A 22106-nucleotide genomic window follows, 5' to 3' on the forward strand; every position below is an offset into this window, starting at 1 on the left:
CTGAAGGAAGCTTTACGAAGAGGTCAGGGGGGCCTGGAAGAACAGAAGGGTTGCAGATAAACAGAAAAGGGGAAGAAGAGGCAAATGTACAGAGGGATGAAAAGCTAAAGATAGTCAAGAGTCTTATGAATTGTGGTCGAGATTATACTGGGGTATACAGATACATAAGACAAGGGATTACGGAAAGTCTCAAAAGGTCAGGCTGTGAAACAGAATGTTGATTAGTAATAGGCAGAGACATTCAAATTCTTGAGCTTAAATGATATGATGCAAGAAACTGAGTCCCAACTGACAGTTCTCAAACTGATGATGTCCAAGATATTTTAAATTTCTACTTTGCCCCCAAAATATATCATAAATTTTCTGATGATCCAATGCTGATTAAAAATAAAGACCTCTGTATGTACAAATTACATATTATATTTACTATAATTTGCTAAGAAAATATTTTTTCTTTAGTCAAAATAATATGATTCAAAATGATCATGTATTAATTAGAACTGGAAGATTCTTTCTTTTGCTAATATGACTTGGAAAATGGCTTGTAAATAGTTATTTGGTAAATTGATTATTAGTAAATGATTATTAGTAAATCAAATGGTAGGAGAAATAAAATATATAATCATTAAAGTTCCAGAAACACTTTATTTAAAAATGGAGTTGTAAATGCATAACAAAATAACATAAGTAATAAATGTAACAAAAATAAATAAGGAGAATAATGTATTCATACAAAATAAAAATAACATAGTAAAAGGCCAATGTTTATAATTGAACAAAACTGTGTAAACAAACAATAATGTAAGTAGAGTAAATGCTAATATTTTTCTAAACTCCTTACCTTCTACTTCCATGTGGATATGATCAGTACCAAACAGTAAACAAAAGAGGGAACAATGATGATTATTTTGTTCAACTTTTTCTTCAAATGAACTGACCCTGTTTGAATGTTTTATTTATTCCTTCAGTGCATTTTTTTCTTTTCTTTTATGTACTTTAAAACCTTTCTCCAGTCTTCCTTTATTAGACAGAATGGGCAATTAGCTTTAGAAGGAGACTAGTTCCTTTACCTTTTTTGTTTGTTTGTTTAAAGAAAAATATGAAATTCAGTATATAATAACAGACTTGTTTTTACGACTCTACAAAAAAGATACTGCATTTTTATTAACTGATCCAACACTACAGGATTTTTAAAATCCTATAAAGTTTTGAAGTGTACAGTTACTTTGTTTCTTTAAACAAGGTAGAACAGGTTATTGCTGAAATAAAAATTAAAGACTTTCACAAAAGTTGCAAAAGTTGCAGTTTAAATGTTAGGGGCTGTTGGAATCAAGGGGGAAATCCAAGACTAACAATATTTAACTTAACTAAGATTCACCCAAATTATAGTGTTCTGGAAACACGAAGATGATTATTTTTAAAATCACCCAAATGTGAACTTACTGGAAGGAAAGAAAAAAACAACAAGTTTATTGAAGATGTTTTTCATAGGCTTTCTGTTTAGTAGCATAAGTCAAAAGCCTTTGTCATTGTTGACTTGCAGGGTCCTCATAAATGTGTTTAAGACTGAGACAGGATTTACTAGGGTCCTACAGGGAAACACACAGAAGCAATTCACTGCTTGGGAGTGAAACTATCAACTAATCTTACAACTACTGGTTCTCCAAGTTTCCTAATGAAGAAAATTTTAACCTCATGATCATTTCAGGGGGAAGTTTTTTTCAACTGTCACATATAAACTTGGTAACACAGGACCAATATACATGTTCTTAGTTTTAAAAATATACTCCACCTAAACTGTCTAGTTTGATCTTTCTAGTTATTTAACCTAAAATGAGAGACAAAAATCTTATTTCCATTTAAAAAATTGAAAAAAAGTGCCAAATTGATCTTTTTGAAAGTGGAGTAAAACACTGTGGGGTTAAAACAAATACAGTATTATCAATTTCCTATGTACAAAAAAGACGGTTAGTCCTTATTGATATATAGATATGTCCACCTACCACTCCCAGTAAATCTTAGTGCAAACATAATAGTTAATCTCCATAAACCCCAAGACAAGTCATGTAGCAACAAAGTTATATAAATCACATCTAGGCTGGAAAATTTTAGGACACAGAATGACTGTTGTAAAAGGTCTGCTTTACTATGGAGAACAATGTCATTGTGTCCAATGGTAATGAGTACTAATATAAACCTAACATTAAGAAGCAAACAGAATGGTTTAACAAATCTGTACAGATGAAGAGGAAGTCCATATCAGGGAGCAGCTTGGCACAGGAGACATGGGGGTTCAGAAATGTTGGATATTTAGTTTGCTTGCAGGTCACAGCATGGCTTAAAAAAAAAAACAAAGATCTATGAAGGGAAAGGATGCAATAATTCAATTTGAAAATCATAAACCACAAAAGGTAAATCTGCCACAATCTGCTTTTCCCTACATGTGCATCAAGTGGTTATCTAAGTGGTTTGAAAGCACTAATATGATACTTCAATTTAGGTAAAAAATAAATAAAATTAAGAAGACAGCGATAACAAGATTGTAGTTGACCAAACTGTCTTGTTTTGTATGTCAATATTATGCTGCTTCCAATAATTCCTAGTCATTCCATAGGTAATTGTGTTAACAATCAAGAGAAAGTCATTCATGTACTGTGACATCTTCCTCTTCCCCATCGGGGTTGAACCTATTGAAATGTATACTGAAATCAGCCTCAGATTCGGCATTCTCAAATTCAGCTGAGACTGAGGCAGCAGCAGGATGAAGAACCCTAGCTTCTGGCTGGCAAAGTGTTGGTGTCTGACCCGGGCTGCTGTGGTTATTCACAGGACTGGATTTCTGTTTTGGTGGCGATGGCAAGATAGCACTGGGAAATCCCAAGTTGTTGAGAGCCTCCAAAGTTCCATCTGGGTCAATCATAGTATTGATTGCTAAAGGGGAAAAAGAAAAAAAGAGCAGTAGGGGAAAAAGATATAATTCTAGATACAGTCAAGTTTGGATAGTAACTTTTTTTTATGACCTGGATAATATTTCAGTTATCAGTGTGGATATCATCTTAATTGTCCCTAATCTTTGCAATACTATATTTAAACCCCTTCTCTTTTTTAATTCTGTAGCTAATCTATGTTGTAGATTACACAGACCTGAATGTTTTTTCTGGGTCCCTTGAAGAATCACTATGGGCATTTCAGAAACTGTTACATAACTGCTATTTGGAGATGCAGAATTCAAGACTTCTCTGAAATTTGCTTTCATTATTGTGAGAGGATAGTAAAAATATTGGTTATGGGTTTTAATAAACACCCTGAGCCCAATTTAGCACTTGGAAAATTGGGATTCAGAGTCACTTCAAGGCTACAGAAGAACATCAACATTTTGAGTGCTACCAGAGCATGTTATCATTTACACTGGCTGCCTGCCAGGATATCAGCTGTGCAGAGGTTTTCTCTCAGAGAAGACTAAGCATTTTCTTAGGGCCTAGATACTAATACCTAGCAGGGCAAACAAACCTTGCTAACTCCACAGAAGGGGCCATTGAAAGACCAACTTTCCCAAAAGATCTTTGGGTAGACAAGGGTAGCTCCTAAGCAGTGATTTTTCAACTTAATATCAAGCAGAGTAAGGAGTTGGGAGAAGGAAGCATCATATATAAGAATATCTTAGAAGCCTGTTCAAAAATATATCCCTAATCTACCCTGTGAAACTGTAGAACTTAGGAGATATATCATAATACTTAGATGTGATAAACCTGAATAAAGGTTACGAATCTTTAGGTAGGTCCAACATATTATGCTCATGATTAGTCAATCAATAAAGACTGAGTAGGATTAGTAGGGGGCCCTAGAACTTGCTTGTTGTACCACTGGAGACACTTCTAGGTCAAGACAAGTATTAATTCATGATCTAGATTTGACACGAATAAAACAACATCTCTGTCAAAGTTCAGGAGGCAAACAGAGTCACTTTCATTTTCTTTTTTTCCTTTCTCTTCTAGTGCCTATAGCCAATATGCATTCATATTTTGTGATTCATTCAAGCAAATTTTTTCCACATTAAAACATAAATTCATTTGAAGTTATGCCAACAATATAATTAAAACTGTCAAATTAAATAATTCCAATGACCAATAAGCATTTTCAGCTGTATTAATATATTACTTTAAATATTGTTATTTGTACCTTGAATATAACATTGAAATTAGTTTATAACATCTAACCTATTTTCACATCTAAGCACTAATACAAGCTTAAGATTTAATTTTACTATATTTTAAACTTTCTTTTTCTTGATACCAGAAATACTATACACCTTTACCCCTTTTTATTTTTTAAATTTGAGACAGGGTCCTGCTAAGTTTCTAAGGCTGGTCTTGAACTTGTGATCCTCTTGCCTCAGCCTCCTGAGTCACTGGGATTACAGGAGTGGCCCATTACACTCAGCTATTTTTAACTTTTTCATCAAGTTTTAAAATTTCCTTTTTATGGGTAATTTGAATATGTAGAGAAAGCTAATCAAACATTGTCAACAAGAATATTTTGAGAAGTATCTCTTAGAATGTACTTATTCTTAGCTATTAGCTCTTTAAACCTAATCCAGTAGTAAATTTACCTTGTAACTGCTTTTCGACTCTTTTCAGTTCCTGCAAAATAGAAGAAATCTCCTGCAGGGAAAGCAATAACAAAAATCAGCTTACTATAAATAAAACATTTTCAAATGATAAGCAATGACTTTTAATTTAATGAACATTAGTAGCAACATGATATGAAATAATTATGACATCCAGTAAATAAGATTCAAATTTTGAATCTTTAAAAACAAAATTGAGTAATTTTTTTCAATGAGATAATGACAGAAGATAAAAAGTTCAAGGTAATTTGTCATTAAAGAAGCAAAGATTTTGAAAAATTTGTATTGCTTGACTTTATAATAACTCTAACAAAGTGCCTAAGAGTTTTCTTATGTATATATATAAACTGCAGTTTCGACATCAGAATTATACTCTGTAGTGGAAATCTATACAGACTATTTTAAAAGGAGACAAGTACTGAATTAAGTAAATGAAAATAACATCAACTTAATATTTGGTTCTTATTTAAAATTGCTTACTTTAACATACAATTATTATTAGAACAAGATATATTAATAGTGAAAAACATGAAACATTCCTCCCTCACACCCTCTGTATCTTTGAAATAATCAACCTGTTATTTTAAATACCCTTGTGATAGCCAGATGAAGGAAAATATTTTTTCAAATTTGTACACTTACATCTTCTTTTTCAAATGTAAACTAACAAATAACACAAAAAATAGGCAAGTTATCTTTCCTTAAAATAAAACCAAACTATTAAAATGTTTTAATCTTCAATAAAAATTGCCATACCATGCTTGAGGTTTTCACAATAGGGACCTCACTTTCAGCTCTTAATTTGCTTTCTATTTCATCCCAGTTCCGATCTTTGTCTTTAAATAATATTCTAAAAATAAAAAAGAAATAAACGTTTTACATTCACGTTTTAAAAAAACTATCATGTTTTTATTGTAATGATAATACCCAAAACAATATATCTTTTCAAAGCTGGGCGGGGGACTGCATGAACTGAGAATTAAATACTAAGCCAACAGGACCAAGTAATTCACGAATATGAAAAATCTGTATTAAAAATGAAACTAGATGGCATCAATACATGAATAAACTCTTTAAGGTTTATCATCTTTTTTTGAAAAACAAATATAAAACAAATATAGATATGATATAATCCCCAAAATTTAACTACTATTTATAATTAACAACATAACTGTTACTATCTGGGTGGGGTGCCTATAATCCCAGCTACTAGGGAGGTGGGGGCAGGAAGATTACAAGTTTGAATATGATCTGGGTAACAGCGAGAACCTGACTCAAAACAAAACAAACCAAAGCAAAACAAAATAATGTAAAACAAAACAACCAATACTCATAATGAACACACAACTTAGCTCTGATAGAATACGTGCAGTATTAAGTAAAATAAAAGTAAGATGAAAACAGGCTGAATCAGGTACTGTGTCTGTTAAAACCTCTATATAGGAATAGGAGAGTTTATTGATGGAGCAAAGTGTAAACATTATTTTATAGACTGAAAACTGAAGAACTTACTGTGTTATTTTTGAAAATCTTAATTCATGTTACTATGTGTGTGTATGTGTGTGTGTGTGTGTGTGTATGTATATATATATATATATATTTTTTTTTGTTTGTTTGTTTTTTGGTACCAGGGATTAAACCCAGGTGTGCTTAACCACTGAGTCACATCACCAGCCCTTTTTATATTTTATTTTGAGACAAGGTCTTGCTAAATTGCTGAGTGCTGAGGCTGGCTTTGAACTTGCAATCCTCCTGCCTCAGCTTCCTGGGATTACAGGGATGTGCCACTGCACCCAGCTTATTTTACTATATTTATATCTATTAGGATTTAAGAAACTATGTCTTTTTGGTAAAAAAATCATATTATTTCAAAGATAATTATCCTATATTGGAAACTAACTTCAAATCATATAAAGTATCACCAAACTTTGATTTGTCTTTCAAATGTGATATATTCTTTTATATTCAATACTTTATCATCTATGAGAAATGATTCAGCAGTTTTAGAAAAATGTAACTACTAACCACCATTTTTACTTTCTTTTAAAATTTCTTCATTGAGTCAGTCTTGAAATCTAGGTTACCTATCTTATGTAAAACTCAATACTGTACAACATTAAGTAAGTTATTATTACTAGTAGCTAATTAATGTTTAAGTAGTAAATTAATATCCTTACTGGTATTCCTTCAAAGATCAATGTACCATGAAATTCATTAAAATACAATCAAGTCTGGAACATTTGCAATTACATATAACCATACTTAAGAAGGTAGAATCTGTTATAAGAATACTCTTCTGATCTATTATTAAATTTTCTAAACTCAAAAGACTAAACTTCCTTGCCAGTCATCTTTAAAGAGCTGTTATGCTAATGACTATGATACTAAGGGATACACAAAGTATTATGTTCTTTTGAGAGTCCTTGCTGCACTAACACTGGAAATTAAGAAAATAACCACTGTTTTATGAGCCAACTTAGAATTATAATGGGCTTGTACAATTGGAAAAGTCTACATTTGGCCAAACAGTGCTAAGAATTCAGAGAAGTTCTAAAATTATTAAACCACAGACATTTCACTTTGATGAAAATGGCTTAGAATGCTTGTTTCCTGATTCACTCAAAAAAAAAAAAAAAAAAAAAGCCCCCTTTAAAGGGATAAAAAGCTTGTTTTAAAAGATAATTCCTAGCATTGTCCCTCAATACATGGAAACTGTTATTGCAAAGTGACAGTCTACCAATGCAGGGCCATATTAAGCAACTTGAGTGGGTCACTTTCATTTGGAATACAAAGAGAATGCTGCAAAACAGGAGTTCTAGCATAAAAACTTTCAAATTGAATCCACAGGAAGTATTCAAATAATTTAAATACGCATACCTTTAGAATGCCCTCAGTAGGATTTGAGTTTATATGTTTTGGTACAAAGCTTAAAGCTCAGGCATTCCCTAAGGGACCGGATCCGTGCAGAAGAACTGTGGCTCTATCCTTTAGATTTGGTTATAAAAAAATGATGCTGACCTTTGAATATTATTCCACAAAGTCTTCTCTGATTATCCCAGGGAAATGATCCTTCCTTTGCTTTTTACTCTAACTGGGCGCTACAGTATCATATGCTGGCTGGTATAATTTGTTACATATGTAATTACACATGTGCTTCACCTTGCCACTTGATTATAAATTTAATAATACTCAAAATGATGTTTGATTTTTCTTATTATCTTCTTCCACAAAATCTGTCAAAGTGCTTTACACATAGTAAAACTCAATATTCAAACTGAAGGTAACTCAAATATATGGCACATTCAATATTCAAATATAATGTTGTTGACACATTTTTATACATATTAAAATTTTTTTTCCCAAACTGTCAAATTTCTAAGAAAAATCAATTGGTCAATCGATCAATCAATCAATATGCTCTTTGGTGTCAATTTTATTTAAATGCCAAAGCTACACAAAACATTTTTTTTAGGGGGAGACTAAGGGTGAGTTCAGAGCAGACTGAGAAAGATGCTCTGTTGTAAGAGACAGTCAAAAGAATGGTACTAGGCAAGAAGTCTATGAAAATCTGGTAAATAAGTGGATAAGGATCCAGTTATTAGGGTTATTATAGTTGGGATGAAATAACATGACATATTCATTTATAGGTAAAATGTTTTACAGCAACAAGTCACACAACCACACAATAAGACTCTTATGATATTTTTATGGATATCAGTGTATCAAAAGCAATGATTTGATATATTAGCTTTCTGTGGCTTTTTTCTTTTTATGATAAAGGATAAACTCCTTAACAAAATCTGCCTAAATTGATCCATCCTAATCTCTCCAGTGTCATATCATGATCCCCCAGCCCTTTACTTTTCACCTAACTCCCCTCCCCTCCCCATCCTTCAGGACTTAAATTGTATAGCAATCTCTCCTAGAACCCTTCTCTAAATTTCCCCCAAAACCTCACTAGTGGATGGATCTCATGGTATCTTATTCTGTAATTTCCTTTCTATACTTCCCACACTGCATTATAATTACCTATCTGCCTGCCTTCTGCACTCAATTGTGAGGGCAGTAAAAACAGTGCTGGATAAATAACATCCAGTCAAATACCACTCAATCAATGAATAAATTTGGAGACTATTTCTATATGTGGTTTTTTTTTTTTTTTTTTTTCAGTGCTAGGGACTAACCTTGGGCTAGTCAACTACTTGTACATGGCCAGGCAAGTGCTCTACCACTGAGTTATATTTCCAGTCCAATTTCTATGTAAGATTATTTTAATCAATGTTTATTTCATTTCTTTATTTCTTGGTTAATAATTCTTCCATAATGCCCCAATTTTAGAATATAGTTTTAGTGGAATGAAATTCAAAATTGTAATAACCTTGAACTACACTGAATACTTGACTCAAACTTGAGGATTTGATTCTTGGTATTAATAAGCAGGCATGTGACTGGGACCTGGAAATTTGTTAAATCATTTGCAACAACTGATTAGTTTAATTTTTCTTTGCTACAAATTCCAGTTGGGCTCATCCCAGGGAATAGTAAACTACATTTGTCTCTGGCCACACACTGGATGAGTACATCACATGTGGATTGGCTATCACCGTGAAGGAAAGTTCTTACGTGTGAAAGAAAATGGGCTCATGTGATTAGTAAGGGAAAACAAACCTCATCTAAGATAGCATTAGTGTTAATTGCTTAATCAGTGTGTGTTAAATAAAAGAAAAACAATGGAATCATTTATAAGTTCAGACTTCACAAAATGCATTATTTCTAAATAGCATACAATTAATCTCTGAAATCAATTATGAACCTTAACTTTTAAAAAACTTAATAGTTTTGATTTACTTAAGTAAAATTAGTATTGTTATATTTTTATTATCACTGCCATATAATTACTAGTGATTTTACTAATGGAAAAAGGAAAAGAGGATGATTGGGCTTCTGTGGGAACAGAAATTGTGATAATTAAACTACAAATAATAGTAAAGTGAAATAATGAGTCTAAGACAAATCAGGTAGGAGAAATAGCTAACTTAATCCAGGTTGACTCATTTAAATAAATGTTCTAGAATGTAAATTCCACAATAGCAAGGGTCTTTGTTTTGTTAATGTCTAATTATAAAGTGCCTAGAATGTACTTTATGACTGTTAGTGAATGCATATTAAATTATTATTCTGTGGAAAGTTAACTTTATTTATTTAAAACTCATAGGGATATGTGAGAATTGATAAAGAGTAAATTATCTGGAAAAAACAATGAATGGCAAAATAGGGTATAGAAAAAGTCAAATAGTCAACTGCTTTTCTAACAATAAAGGCAGCAAGTCTCATATTCCAACCCATTTTGGAGAGACAGTTATGTCAATATACTTCAGTGATACTACTGAAAAAATATATTGTTGATTGAAAAGACAAAGGTATGGAAAAATATATTTGTGTAGTCATACATATAAACATACAGATAAAAGATATTATATGTATAATATATATAATATTTTTCTGAAATATTCATATTTTTAAACCATTCTCATGTATTACTTCTGTTAAGATACTCTATTTAAAAATAAAGATGAAAAAAGGACAAGACAGTGCAGATTACACCATTCTTGTGAACAAAACAAATTTTAGGTTACTTTTCTTCTAGAAGACAATGAAGTGAAGAGATGATCTTTATGGACTCAAGATACAAAAGAAAGCTCAATCCATTTCTTAACATGTCAAATAAAATTTCTATGTTTTACCGGAAGATGATGTAAACTTTTAATAGTGAACATTTTAGAACATTTAAAATGTTTTTTAAAAATACATTAAACACATTTGATATGATACTTATGAAATAGTTTTTGAAAAAATATCTTAATAGTTTCTTTTAAACTAGGTAATTTGCCTTAAAATTCAATGAAAATAATGTTCTATGTGTTTTCCATGCTGGTGTTTATCAAACAATGATGAAATGTATTAATATACAAGCCACACAAAATTATATATTTGTGTGGAATTTACAATTCACAAATCATTTGAATAAATAGTTTTATTATATTTAAAACTTTTAATTATATGAATTCAAAACAAATTAAGCTACAGTGTCAATGATTTCTGAAGTATTACACAGAATCTAGAAGTCTCTGTTTTGAATTGGTAATGAATTTAAAGTTATAAAATAATACCTGATAAGTATTTACTTTGGGACAAAGTTTTCCTAAGATGAACACATTCATTCTAAAGATGGGAAATGTGAATTTAAGAGAAAAAGCAATGAAAAGCAGAGGGGTGATATTAAAGTTTAAAAAAATAAATGTTTTGTATGGTGTTCATGTATGAGACTTGTATTTTCTTCTCCATACTATGAGTGGTCAGTGAAAGTATACATATTTCTCTACAAGATGATGAAACAGGCCAGATTAAACAACAAGGGATTGGGTTCAAGGTCTCAGTAAGTGGCAAAGATGAACTGTTCTCAAACTATGTGCCTGTTAGACTAGTCTTATCTTGTGCCTTTATTACATACATTTCCTGAGTCAAATACTGTCCAATGAGGAAAATGAAACTAAAGTCTAAAGTCTGAGACCTTCAAAAGAACCATTAAGTCTGTTAATTTAAAATATTTACTATTATTTTTGTGGAAAAGAAAAATGTTTCTGGTTATTAATAAAATGAATCATTATTAATAAAATGAATCCGTGATTATAGTTATTAATTCTCAATTATAAAGGGGTTGATTATAGAAGGCATTTTTTACCTACAGTCATTACTTATATTTTCAAACTAAATAAGATGGTAAAGGCAGCAGTAAGATTCAGTTTCAATGACTTCATTAATTCCTCATAGTTATGGTATCAGGTTTGAAAAAATGGAAGAGGTAACTGTTAAGGAAAGGAGGTTCAGGTAACCACAAGTACCTGATTTTTCCAGCTGTTTTATCTATAGATTGTCTTATCTTTTTAGAGAACTGGAAGACAGATGACAGCAGCAGATTATCTCCCATGACCTGAAACATTCAAAGAAAAAAATCAATATTAAAATATTACCACTGAATTGTACAACTACTAAGAACACTAACCAGTCACAACTTACTATAGAGGCATGAAGTATTTATGCAAATTTTAATGAAAAAACAAGGAAGAATGTAATTAGAGTAACATGTAAGGAAATTGAGAAAGAACAAGAACACTATAAATAAAGGCATTTCTTTTGTCAAGTTTCCATATTGTTTTGGTCACTATCATTTTGAAAAAAAAGTCTAATTTAGCCTATCTTCAATACTATCACAATTCTCATACTTCTATTCAAATTACTGTAAAAGGGAAGATATGAGTAACTTAGAGCACTAAATGTATTATTTATTCTTTCACCAAGTAATATGAACACAAAGATCAAGAAGAGTACAATTCTTCCTCTCCTGACAGAATCTAATGGGAGAGATACAGTTTTCAAAATTTACTCTAAATATTAAGTTTTTGTGATGGGGTGAGTACAATCCCAGTTGAGATTCATGGGTAAAACCAGGGTTTGACAAACTTCTATAAGTGCCACAGTGAAGATTTTGAGGGCCATGTGGTCTCTGCCCAAACTCAGCTCTCTTGTTCCAAGTGAAAGCAGCCATAGAAGATATGAAAACAAATGAACATTATATTGTTGTAATAAAACATTACTTACAAAATAGGTGACAGGCTAGATTTGGACTAAGGGCTATAATTTGTCAAGCAATGGGATAACTCAAGAAAGCAAAGCTAGTACAGTTCACTAGTAAAAATACTGAATATGAGTCCAGATGTCAGTTCCAAAATCAGCCCCTTTATATTGTCAGACCTGTACCCATACTTTGAAGAAAACCCAGAAAATCAGATATGGTCTTGGATGTCAATATGCTTTGAAGACCCGTGAAAGGTGGGAATAATAGTCATATATAGAAAATATTATTACATATATTATAAAAAAGCATGTAAATATATGCTAAATTCTTACAGTGTTGTATAAATTCCAATGAAAGTGAGTTTCGTGAGGGTGACATAAATAGGACGTGGTCATGGAAAAACTGGAACTTAAAAATGACAAGGATGTTAAGTCAGTGGAGGATAAAGCTACATAGGATGTGAAAAGCAACATAAAGGCAAGGAGGATAAATAGGAATGAGATGTATGGGCACTGAAGAATTAAGTCATATTAAAGTGGAAGAAATACACAAATAAGGAAGGAATGAGAAAAGGTAGGACAGTCTAAGGAAAGATTATTACACAGAAGAGGTTCTCTGTTTTCTACCCATAAAGTGTAGTTCAGTATATTAAACAAATTTTTGATATCAACCTTGAGATATTTCCTAGGAATCTCTACCCTCTCTTATAAATAAACTCTTCTTGCACATTGTTTTATTACACTTAGAGGAATTTGTCATTTAGAGGAATTTAAATGATTCTCCTGCCTCAGTCCCCTGGGTAGCTGGGACTACAGGCATGTGCCACTGCTCTAATGTTATTCATTTTTTAAAATAATAATTTAAAAATTTTTTATAAACATCAGTCTGCAGGTTCACAGAACCAACCATAATTATTGGTTCATTACATACATCATTGGTCCAACTTCGGCAACTTTTTGTATCCTTTTAGTAATCTAATAATGAATCTACCACCAGCCCCAAATAACTAGGATCTACCAAGAATCAATATGGCAGAGTAGATATCATTCAAAAATGTTCACACCCTCCACTGTCTCCACCACCACTGGAGGAAGATATTTCTCAGGCTTTGACTTCAACCATATTACATGCTTTGGCCAATGAGATGTTCAGAGATAGGACATAAGCAAAAGCTTGAATGCTTGTATGTTGAGGCTTCCTCTCTGATAGTACCATAACAAGAACAAGCCCTAGCAAGCCTACTGGCCCAAGTACTATAAAAGATACATGGAGCAAATGTAGATCCAACTTGCAACTTTCAATTGTATAGCTAAGCCCCCTTGTTAACTTTGAGTTAATCTCTCTGCCACAGAGACTTTTTCAATTGTCTGTTATGCTGATTGATATATCTACCTCTATTCAGATGGTATCCTCCATCCCCTCTCTCTGCCTCCCTGTTAAGGTAAACAATATCCTAAATCCCATTCATCATTCTCTTACTTTACTTTTTGTAACATTTGTTAGATCTATTTATGTTCTAGGCATATGTTTTCATTTTTCAATATATGAAAAGATAGCAACAATTAATAAATGACAAAGAAACATTTAATTAGTAAAACTAAGTCATTCTCTCCTATACCAGGGCAGAGTTTAGCTTCTTCCACTATTCCTAAATCAGTATGTTAATTCTTGGTGAAGAGTATGAAGAAAGAAATGTACTTTTTTAAAAAGTTTAAAACTATGTAACAAAGCAAGAGTTAAAAATATGAAAGTGGTATGATCATAAAACCTTAACATTATTTATTGTTAACAAAATGATAACATTATATAGACTAGAGATGTATCCTGCATCATGCATTGAAACTGTTGTCATTTTAACTGTTTATTTATGTAGAATTTTGGCAGTATATCCTAAGTCACAAGTATTATTGTAGATAAAGATGTATGATTATTTGGATTTAGTGTTATGTTTATCACTTAATAAATTTTTGTTAATATGCTGATTATTTACTTGACCAATCATTATGCTAAATGGTTGCTCTTCTGTGTTTCAGTTCTATTATTTGAGTGTAATGGAGCATTTTCATAAAGTACTTATTCTACATGATCTTTAACAAATGCCTTAAGCATTAGGAAAGGTAGCATGTGACTTATTAAATACTGAAGTTCCAACATTATTTATAGTGTTTATAAGTTTGCAATATTGTATAATTAGTAAACATTTCAGAGGCAGAGTTTTGTTTCTTTTCAGATGAATGGTTGCAGCTTATTATCACTGGGAAGTACATTCTTACTGTTTGAAATTAATACTGGAGTATTAAGTGTAAAAATTGACTTAAAATGATAAAAATTGCATGCTAACAAAAATATATGTCACATTATATATAACCTTTTGAGACTTTTTTCATTTAATATTATATTGCTAAATTTTGAACGTATCATTGCACAATTCTGTAGTTTGTTTTTATTACAACTGTTCAATGTGTAAACATATCAGTTTATATATCTACTTTTTAGCCAAGATAAACACTTGGTTTCCAAGTTTTTGTTATTATCAGTATGATAATAACAATAGTAGTATCAATAGTAGTCTCCCATTATCTGTGGTTTTGAAGTCATGGTTCCAGTTACTTGCAGTCAACTATGGCCTGAAAATGTTAAAAAGGAAAATCCAGAAATAAACCATTCATAAGATTTAAACTGTACATTGTCCTGATTAGCATGATAAAATCTGTCATTCTGTTCTGTCCCACTTGGGACATGAATCACCCCTTTATCCAGTTTATTCATGCTACATACACTACCTGCCCACAAGTCACTTAGTAGCCATGGATTATCAGATCAACCAACCACTGATGTTCCAATGCATGTGTGAAACTAATTCTTACACAGTAACCTAATAGTAGGTCACAATGCTTATGTTATTAATCTTACTTTATCTTATCACATAGGCACTGTATCATCTGACATCAATATAAGAAGAATGAGGAAAGTACAATAAAGTATTTTGAGAGAGACATCATATTCAAATGAACTTTATTACAGTATATTGTTATAACTGCTCTATTTCATTATTATTGTTAATCTCTCACTATACCTAATTTATAAATTAAACTTTATCATAGGTATGTAGATAAAGGAAAAAACTAGTCTTTATAAGAGGGTTCAGGACCACCTAGTTTCAGATATCCACTGGGGGTCTTGGAACTTATCAAACCAAGGATAAGGAAAGGATCTACTAAATAAATATGCTTGTGCATATTTATTATGCCTTGTTTGGTCAATGAGAAAAAGTTTCTCTTAGGTACATAGTAGCAAGAAAACTGTAAGATCATGCTACATATTTATGTTCAAATGTAGGAAATAACTATTTTCTAGAGTGACTGCACTGATTTAAGCTCCACCAGCAACATGTAAGAAAGTCTATGTATTCACATTCTCTTCAACACTTAACACTTCAAGATTTTTAAATTTGTCATCAATTATTTATAATCTCACTGTAGTCTCAAAATACATTTCTCTGAATACTCAAGAAGTTAAACATATCTTCATATTTTGTATGTCTCTGGTATTTTCTCTTTAGTAAAATGTTTGTTCATATCTTTTGGGCTTTTTGTTTTGTTTTGTTTTGTGTTTGGGTACTAGGAACTGAACCTAGGAGCACTTAACAACTGAGCCACATTCCCAGCCATTTTTAAATTTTTTTGCATTTTATTTAGAGACAGAGTCTCTAAGTTGCTGAGTGCTGACTTTGAACTTGAAATCCTCCTGCCACAGCCTCCGGAGCTGCTGAGATTATAGACATGTGCCACCATGCCCAGCTGTTCATCTTTTGAAGATGTTCTATTGAGTTGATTGTGTTTTTTACTGATCAGATGGAATTCTTTATATATTTTGTATATTCATCTTTTGTACTATATGCTGCACAAGTTTGTAACTTGTCTTCTTACATTCCTTGAAATACTTTTAAATACATAAAAGTCCTAAATTTTAATATACTCAAATTTATCAATCTTTTAAAGTCAAAATGTTTTCTCTTTTAAGAAATCAATCCTTACTATAATGTTTACCCACTTTTTTATGAAAAGGTATTGTAATTTTGCTTTTGCCATTTAAGAAATTACTTCATTTGGAGTTAATTATTTGGATATGATGTGATGTTAGGATGAAATTTCATTCTACCTAGGAAAACCATGTTTTCCTCAGCCCTATTAATTAATTTCTCCTTTTCCCACTTAAAGGGCCTGCCTCCTCTGTTGTATGTCAAAGTTCATGGTTCACTTACTTCATCCCTGCTCCAAGTTCTCCGTCTTGTAATTGTTAGGTGATCAGGAGGCTCCGTTGGTTGAGGTCTTGGATCCCCAGACCGACCATTGTTTCCTTCTGGAGTTTTAGAATGAACTAATGGAGGGATCTTTCGGAAGTTGAGACTTTCATCAAAAACACGATCAACCAACTAATAGAACAAAAGCAAACCCTTATGAGAACAGAACAATTTAGAAAAGGCTAGGCATAAGTTTTATGATTAGACACAAGTTATTTCATTCTCAGGTAGTAACAGAAGCATGACATCTTCAATAAACCAATTACTTTTTAAATAATCACTTCAAAAGTATTTTTTATGAAATAGATGTTCATCTACATAGATTTTATTTTCAAAATCTAAAATATGTAACTATGCTAAATTCAATTAGTCTATGAATAAGATTTCTCCAAATGAAAAACAAATAGAAAAAAAAACTGAGCTATGTAGATGGACAATGAGTTCATTTTACTCATATTGCCTTACCAGTATAAAATAATGTTTCTTTTTCTTTTAGTTTTCTATCTTGTTTTTTTTTCCTTTTTTCCTCCCCAAATCCAAGTGACAAATTTCTTCATAAGATACATAAATTGCAAATTCCAATTAAATTTACAAGAGAAAAAAAATTTAAATCCACATAAGTATTTTAATCTTAGTCAAATAAACATTTAACAATGCTATAGAAATTATATATTCTAGTAAGAATGATATACTGCCATCTACAGTGCAAATTACAGACATTCAATACTACCTAATTTGGGTTTACTGAAGAGGGAATAAACTCTAGTACAATAATTCTGAAATAAAACAAAAAGGAAAATGAAAGTCTATTCAATGAAATGTTTGAGTAATTCTACAAGCTTTGAGTGATGCATAATCATGTTAGGTAAATTTTAGTTATAAAGCTGGAAAAAAAACAATATTATCATTATAAATGTACCAGAGAAATGTGTATGTCTTGCCACCAAGAAGATCCTTTTATTTTATACCAATAAAGATGATTTCTTATATAGTTACAATATAAAATTGATCAATGTGGTAACAAAACTCTACACAGATTGATGAAATATCATTTATTAAATCAGACAATAAAGGAAAAACAAACAAATAAAAAGTGACCATTAAAGAACTAAAGAAGGAATATGACAAAAAGTAACTGAAGAAAATATTAGCACAGATTATCAAAATTAAATTTGTCAGAAAGGTTAGCCATTTTTGGCTACTATTTAGAACATTATATTATAAAATTAAGGAAGTGGAGTCATTGGTATTAGGGGCTGGCAAACTTATTCTGTAAGGGGACAGATAATAAATATTTCAGGATTTGCAGTCTACTGTAGCACAGAAATAGCCATACACAATAGTACAATGAGTATGTCTACACTGTGAAAAAATTTTGCAGACACTTAAATGTAAATTTCATGTTATGTTATTTCAATTTTCAAGTTATGAATTATTATATATCTTTGGATTTTTTTTCAATTATTTAAAAATGTGAAAAATATGCTTAGTTTTTAGATCATATAAAAACAGTCAGGAAGTCAATAGTTTACCAACCCCTGAACTATACAAATCATTCTTTTAAATGCTGATCCTTTGCTTGCATTTCTGTCCTTGATCAAAATAGCCAACATGGCCAGAGAATACAGTAGACCCTACACATCCAGGGATTTCATCAGTTAAATACTGAAAATATTCTTTAAAAATCAAAACAAACAAAAACCTGTGTTTGTACTGAACATGTAGACTTTTTCCCTTGTCATTATTCTCCAAATAATCCAGTTTAACAACTACTTATGTAACATTCGTATTATAAGTAACATTATGTAACATTAGGTATTATAAGTAATCAAGAAGTGATTCAAAGTACACAAGAGGATATGCATAGGTTATATGAAAATACTATACCATTTTACATAAGGGACAGATTTTAATATGTACAGGGGGAAGAAGGAAAGATCCTGGAACCAATTCCCCACTGATACTGAGGAACAAAAGACAATAGTACTATTAATTTTATAGATTAAAAGCACCTTCTAGAACCTGTTGTGCAAAATGGTACCTCCTGGATTTGTGTTGTAGGGGGCCCTGGGTTTTTTTTATGGATGGGAAATAGTCTACATAGGCTAACTTACATTTCAGAGTTTATACAAATACTTTGAAAATCTATACATGTATATATGTGTGTATATATATACACACACACATACATACATTCATATATAGAGTGTGTGTACATATGTATACATAATATACATTTTCAGTTTTCAAAATATCCTGGTGTATATAACTGTGTGTGAATCCATCAACATAATTATTACTTAAGGCTGTAAAATCTGTAGAGTTTTTATCTTTCTTTGCTATTAGAGATACTGACTCATTATTTAGCAGTGAAAACAGGTATCTATCATATCAAATTTTGGTTTGATACCAAAATTTATATTCACATTTCATGTAAAGCTATGGAGCAAGAATTTGCAGGCAAAGTTCTTATTCTAAATTATTTTCCAACTCCATCTTAATAGTAGACCAAATGTTAACCTTTACTATTTTACTACAAAAACATAAAAGAAATTTGTTAAAGCAAAGTTGGAAAATGCAGAGCTTCATGCAAACAGGGAGGGTGGACATACCAAAACAAAACAAAACAAAACAAAACAAAACAAAAAAAACTAAGCAAAAAGCTAAAAGCAAAAGAAATAAAGAAAAGAAAGAACCTTATGCATTTCTCCATGAAGATCTCCTACCTCTTCTCTAGTGTCTATGGCAGAGCCAGGGGTGGTGGCAGCAGTGCTTACTGTGGTACTAGGGGCAGTGCCTGATGAAGTCACTGAATCTATCTCTCCTGCTACATCGTTGATCTCCCGAGCAATGAGTGCAAGATCTTGGCTGATCCTGGTAATAATTTTAAGAAAAGAAATTTAATTGCTTTTAAATAGAAGCTCTAGAAACAATCACTTATGATAGAATCAGTTATATAAGTTACATATTTAATTAAAGATTTGTACTCCAAACTTCTTTGGAAATGCAACAAAATATTTTGATATCAAAAGTCTTAGACTTTAAACTTGCATAAGAAGAAACAGTTACATTAATTTCACTAACTTCTAACTGATGCTTGAAATTTCTTTCAAATACAGGCAACAAACACAATGTTATTAGCAACACTGATGTGATTTTTGTTAACCAACAGAAATCACATTAGAGTTGCTATAAGAATCTCAAAACATCACTTATGTTTATCACTTCTTCAAAATTACTAGTTATTAAATTCACAACTCTTTCATTAAAGAACCATATGCTACCATATCACTGCAAAATACTTTGATAACTGTATTTCAATATAATTGAAATTCTTTGTTATTCTAAGTATTGTATAGTTATACATTCAGAACACACTGAAAGAGCTCCATAAACTTCACCAGCTGTCATTTGAAGATAAACTCTTGCAAGGTAAAACTTATCTGCTTTTATTAATTAGGACACACTCTCAGAGAAGCTGAATTACTTGATCATGGCCACACAACTTAGAAGTACCTAAGGTAGGATCAGATCCCAGGTTTAGTACTCATATCCATAACATCATTTGTGTTTTCAACCACATGGACTGATGAATTAAGTAACTGTTACTGGTGATAATCAAAAGAGAAAATGGACATTTTTCTTTTAGCCTTTTTTTTTCCAAGAGAAAGAAACACAAAAACCTACCATTTATAGTCCCTCACGTCTCAAGAAAGATCCATTTCAATTCAGTAAGGCAAGCAATTTTCCCATGTTGTGCATCTGTTGCACACAAAACTCAATTTTGATACTTCCACAGGGAAGGTTTCAGAATGACAGAATATTCTTAAAAGTCTATGTGAAAGCTTCAGCAACTTCAGAATCCAAAGTAAGTACAAAATAACATTTTTTTAAAACTTGTGCAAAATGAGTTTGAGAGACTTTCAAAGGATGCAGTAATTGCATAAAGAAAAGTTTTAAAAAGAGATGCTTAGTTGAAGTTATGGACCAACAGAGACAATTTATGGTAAACTAATGTATAAGCTTTACAAGAAATGACAGTCAATTTTTCTTTTATTTACCAATGTGAAAAGATAGGAAAAGCAACAACAAATATTTACTGACCCCTTATTATTTGTCAGGCACTGTGTTAGTTCCTAAGAGCTACAATGGTGAAGAACTGGACAGGAGTCCCTCAGGGAGCTTAGAATAAACAGTGAGCACCATTATAATCAGTAAATTATAATAAACTTTACATTTATTAACTCATTTAATTCTCGCAACCCACCCTGTAAAAGAGGTTCTAATCACTTGCTTTAGAGATAAGGAAAACAAAGCTTAGAAGTCATGTGATCATTTTTAGGTTAAAGTCACAAAAAGAGGCATAACTAGATCTTTCCATTATGTGATACTACGTCTCATGTTACTGCTCTGAATATAATTTTTTCAAAAAATTATGTTGATGTGCTATTTTGAAAACAGGTTTAAGGTGTTCTGTTAGATAATAAGGTTAACTGCATCTCAGTTGGAAAATCAAGAATATGAAAGGTTTCAAACCCATAACTTTGAGCACCAATGTGGAAAATGCTATACTTGACCCCATGTGACAAGTCACAGTCAAAAGACAGGCACACTAAAAATACTGCATAAAATTACCTCCAGGATATAAGGTAGTAAATGAATCTTGAGTTTAGACTTGGGTCCCATACCCAAGATATCCCATCATTTATACACAAATATTCTAAAATCCTAAAAAGCTCAAAATGTGAAACACTTTTAGTTCCAAGCACATTGCATAGGGGATATTCAACCTGCATAGTCAATTCTTTCCTAAAAGAACTAGAATGAGAAATACAATAACCAAACTTACTGAGAGTTTTTAAAAGATAAGCATTAGTTTATCTGAAATTTTACTTTTCTTTGAATTTTTTTTCCTGCAGTCATTTGTACAATGAATCTTCTGATATTTGTGGAAAGCAGTATGAATTAATTACAAAAGATATTGATAACAGTCATCTCCACATTATGGAGTAAAAATTGTATTAAAATGAACAGTTCTTTATGTATACATAACATACATTGTTCAGGCAATAAGCATTCAAAGTATTATTTTCATTTGCTGGTATGTTGTATGTATCTATTTCTTTGCATGACAATTTCTATCTTATACTTGACTCAGTAATGTATACTATTAAAATTTAAATTAAGTTTAAATTAATTGCTTAAAAATTTCAGGATCTATTGAAACCAGTGTAAGGAATTCTAAAAGGCAAATAAAATTATTAGGAAAAAACAAAGTTATGGACATCCTCCAAACAGAAACAGGGTATTTATCATTCATTCTAGGGTATGGCTCTATTCATATGGTTGCTAAGTCTAAACTTTCCAATTAATTTTATAATACTCCTTAGATTATACCTACTGGAATATATTATCATATATTTCTTTACATCTCTTGTATCTGTTCCCTGATTTAAACAAGAAGCCTAAAAGCCCCTCTTCTACACTCATTCTCCATTCCTTTCAAATCTGCTACAGGAAGAAATTCTTAAAGATAACAA

At 31.4% G+C, this 22106-nt stretch overlaps 1 protein-coding gene across 8 annotated transcripts in view; it reads right to left on the reverse strand.

Annotated features, from left to right (window-relative positions):
- Window positions 1-1144: 1144 nt before the first annotated feature.
- The window catches only part of Cep170 (centrosomal protein 170), a 131881-nt gene continuing 110919 nt past the window's right edge, over window positions 1145-22106 (reverse strand). For 4 of the 8 annotated variants that reach the window (XM_047520487.1, XM_047520482.1, XM_047520485.1 and 1 more), the window contains 6 exons: window positions 19263-19440; window positions 16528-16698; window positions 11530-11618; window positions 5384-5477; window positions 4610-4661; window positions 2344-2931 (listed from right to left, as the gene is read on the reverse strand). In XM_047520487.1, the coding sequence (XP_047376443.1) occupies window positions 2642-2931; window positions 4610-4661; window positions 5384-5477; window positions 11530-11618; window positions 16528-16698; window positions 19263-19440 (874 nt within the window). In that variant the 3' untranslated portion in view covers window positions 2344-2641. The other 4 variants (XM_047520480.1, XM_047520486.1, XM_047520483.1 and 1 more) reach the window with 3 other exon arrangements.

This window comes from Sciurus carolinensis, chromosome 12 (genome assembly GCF_902686445.1).
Source record: "Sciurus carolinensis chromosome 12, mSciCar1.2, whole genome shotgun sequence".
Lineage (NCBI taxonomy): Eukaryota > Metazoa > Chordata > Mammalia > Rodentia > Sciuridae > Sciurus > Sciurus carolinensis.